General features: G+C 37.6%; 1 protein-coding gene across 1 annotated transcript; it reads left to right on the top strand.

Annotated features, from left to right (window-relative positions):
* The first annotated feature begins 865 nt into the window (after nt 1-865).
* On the top strand, nt 866-1811 carry LOC108386961 (olfactory receptor 2AK2-like). Its single transcript, XM_037003757.2, is given in 3 exon segments — nt 866-1055; nt 1058-1504; nt 1507-1811. Coding segments are annotated over 3 exon segments (942 nt in total).
* The last annotated feature ends 2162 nt before the right edge of the window (nt 1812-3973 follow it).

The following is a 3973-nucleotide window of genomic DNA, read 5'->3' as shown; positions in this document are numbered from 1 at the left end:
ACCCTCATTCACCTGTAGGGTTTCTGCAGGTGTGATTGCGCTAGACCCATAGCAGATGCATGCTCAATGCTGACAGGGCTGGTCTTCAGTACTTTTGGAAGAAGGGGTCTATAATTAATAACACATCACTTGCTCTGGAAATATAAATAGAACAGGATTCATGTCAGAAGGAAAGGAGAACAAACTGTGTTAGATTAGAATCAACCAGTTTTAACAAGCTACTTGAGTCAAAGATAAAATAGTCTGTTTTAGTTTGTAAGCTATCCCTAAGGTCTGGTGTACCACTTTTCCTAAATTCCTAAAATCTCATCTACACTATCAAGAATAAATAATGTTAGCTAATTACTTCAGAGAACTGTAGTATCATTTAGACTCAATTACTAATTTACTGTTTATTCCAAATTACCAACCATAAAATTCAAAATTAGAAAATGCAGTAAAGAGGCATTTAAACATATTACACCTTGCTTAACATTTTTCCTGCTAAGTTGACCATTTATATGTGTTAAGTGAGTGTGAGAATTCTTCTTAATTAGGAAACATGATTCCAGTCTAATATCCTGAAGACTTACAGATAAGGGAAATAATTTATATGTGCAAATCATCTCATTGCTTCATATACTTTTTAGTTTTAAATATTTTTCTACAATTTGTAAAAATCATATTTTCATTTTGCGATTTTTCAAAGAGGATACAATTTAAATTCACACATATTTTCATTATGAAATGGAGAGAGATATACTGACCAAGGGTAATTCCAGAAAATGTCATTGCTTTTAATAATAATATTTTGTTTTCTCTTAAAGGACACTGTGGCTTCATGAAATTTTCAACTATTTTCAGCTTTGATATTTCTGTCTAAGCCATGCAGATACCAGGAAATTGAAGTGTTGAAGCAGATTTTATACCCCTCGGTCTTTTCCACTACGGTCAGTTGGACACTGTCCTCTTTGTTGCCATTTCCACTCTCTTTTCGGTGGCCCTGGTGGGGAATATCCTGCTGATCCTTCTCATCCAGCTGGACGCCAGGCCCCACGCTCCGATGTACTTTCTGCTCAGCAGCTCCCCGTCATGGATATAATGACCGTCTCCACCACTGTGCCCTGGATGGCAGCTGACTTTCTGACAAAGAGTCAGGCCATCACCTTTATAGGCTGTAGGACCCAAGCTTTTGTGTTCTTGGCCCTTAGTGGGACTGAGGCCCTTCTCCTCAGCTTCATGTCTCATGATCGCTGTGTAGCCGTCTGTCATCCTTTACGGTACTGTGTTCTCATGAGCAGGAAGATCTGTAAGTTCACCTTCACGTGCATGTGGGCCAGTAGTTCTGTCACTGCTTTAATACACATGTTTTACCTGTTTCAGTTCCCATTCTGTGGATCACTGCTGATTAACCACTTTTTCTGTGAAGTTCCGTCCCTGTTGCCGCTGGTGTGCCAGGACACTTCCCAGTACGAGCACGTGGTCCTCCTGACTGTCCTCATTATTCTGCTGGTACCATTCTTGGCCATCTAGTGTCTTACGCCCACATCCTCACTGCGGTGCTCCAGATGAGCTCAGGCAGAGGACAGACGAAAGCCATCTCCACCTGCTCCTCTCACCTGATGGTGGCCAGTCTCTTCTACGTGACGGGCCTCTCCACCCATACAAGGCTGCATTCCTTGCGTTTCCCTGAACAGGATAAGGCAGTAGCTGTGTTTTACACCATTGTCACCCCTCCTCTGAACCCATATATCTACAGCCTGAGGAATAACGAAGTCATTGAGGCTGTGAAGAGACTGTTGTTAGGATGGATATTTGCAAAGGAAATGTGACCACAGGAAACCCTACTGGCAGATGATGAACAACATAACAAGTATTTGCCTGGAATGCTGTTTTAGAATATTTAAACCCTAAAAAATATTTAAGAAAAACATAAATCAACAAATGTCTTGAGTCCTCCTGTTTTCCTATGCCTCTTTGGGATGATCTGTGCCTGGCATTGAATAATGCAATAACTCTATTTACCTTGTCATGTATGATCAGGTGTTTTACTGTGCTGAAACATGCTATTATTGGAAGTAGCATTTACCATTATCTTGCTTTTTATGATTTAACTCACTGTAGAGTGGAGTAACAATGCAGAACAGTTGTCAGACATCTAGTATGTCCGTGTATTTAGCCATCATGGTTTGCTTATAATTGTTTTATAGTGAAGAGAATATTGTATTACTTAGGATGTGCACTGTGAAGACTAATATAGATGAAAAGGAACATTTGCTGATTATAGAAATGGACACTGGTGTTAGAGCAGACCGGAGGCCATGTTTTTCTCCTTTTCATATGAAATGTAAACATCAGAGGAGAGGAAATTCTTCAATATGATTCTCATAGCCTAATCAACTCATTTCTGTATATGTATCCCACTCTTGTAACTAATTTTTCCTCAAGGTAAATAAAGTATATTTACAACGTTGTGCTGAAGGTTGCCAAAATATGAAATTGCCTGGTGTATCCTCACATCTTTGCCTACCCCTAAATTTGAGTCATCTGTAAGGTCTCCACTTACTTTTACACCTCCAATAATATTGTCACTGATGCTGCTTATTCCACCTGCACTCACTGTCTCTCTTGCCTTAGACTTAGACACACTGCTTCCTGAACAAAACACACCATGTGTACCTCTGTGATTATATTATAATGATTAGTTGTCCATCTCTTTCTTGGTGGACTTCTTTTATATTTTTATTTTATTTATTTATTATTTATCTTTATTGAAGTGTAGTTGGTATACAATATTATATTGGTTTCTAGTATACAGCATAGTGATTGAACAGTAATCTACATTATTAAATACTCATCCCTAGTGTTGTTACTGTCAACATGTAAAGATATTACAGAACTATTGGTATGCTCTGCTTCCATCCCTGTGACTGATCTATATTATGACTGAGACTTAGGACTTCATACACCCAGTAACTCTGCTTGTAGGGTTTTATCTGAAGAAAACAAAATCTCTGGTTTGAAAAGATGTATGCACCTCTATGTTTATTACTACATTATCTGCAACAACCAAGCTATGGAAGCAACCAAAGTGTCTGTCAATAGATGATGGATGAATAAACCCTGGTACAACTGTACAATGGGATTACTATACATCTTTGTATTTAAGAAGTTTAATGTTCTTGTTAGTTTAAAAGTCAAAAGTTTCTGTAGTACTTGTTAATCATTAATTTTTTATGAATGAATGAATTATGAGTATGTAGTTTTCCTGAAAATTAAGGGAATTTTAAGGCAAAACTTGAACTTGAATACAGCTCTGAAATATTGAACTTGAAATCTTTGTTTTAAGTTTATTTTAGATCATGATAACAGTGTGTGGCTTTTCAGCTTCACTTTGATCAAATGCCACAATTCACATTGTTCTGGATTTTAAAGGAAAAATCATTTTATCTCTAATGGAAACTATCTGAAATATTGGCTCAGTTGTTCATTTGTTTCATGTCATATTTGCTTAAATTAACTTTTTACATTTGATTAAGTACAGCAGCATGATAGTTTATATTTGTATTTCTTGTTTGTGTGACTCCAAAGAATTGCCATCTGGATGTAATTTGACTTCCTAAATCTCTCTCAACCCAATATTTTTATTCAGATACACATGAGTGGGACCTAGAGTGTTTCCCAGGTAGAAACACTTTACCCTTTGTGGGGTGATTTGCTCTTTGTGGGGTGATGAATCAGGTAGGAGGAGGTCAACTCTTAATAACAGCCATGTGGCTGGATGGACTAAACACTGGGCAGAGCTGTGGCTTTATTAAAGGGTTGGTTATAAGTCATTATCTGTTGGGATAATCTGCTCTTTTTGTTTTTTTGGTTTTTTTGTTTCAGAGTCTTTACTAGAAGTAAATCACTCTTGAATGTGGATAAATGTGACAGTTTTGTGTCCAGATTGCAGAAAAGAAATGGAGGTGCCTTCATTCCTGAACCCATCTTG

Source organism: Manis javanica, chromosome 14 (genome assembly GCF_040802235.1).
Source record: "Manis javanica isolate MJ-LG chromosome 14, MJ_LKY, whole genome shotgun sequence".
NCBI classification, from domain to species: domain Eukaryota; kingdom Metazoa; phylum Chordata; class Mammalia; order Pholidota; family Manidae; genus Manis; species Manis javanica.
Note: the sequence above shows the minus strand (reverse complement) of the source record. Positions and strands in the feature narration are given on the sequence as shown.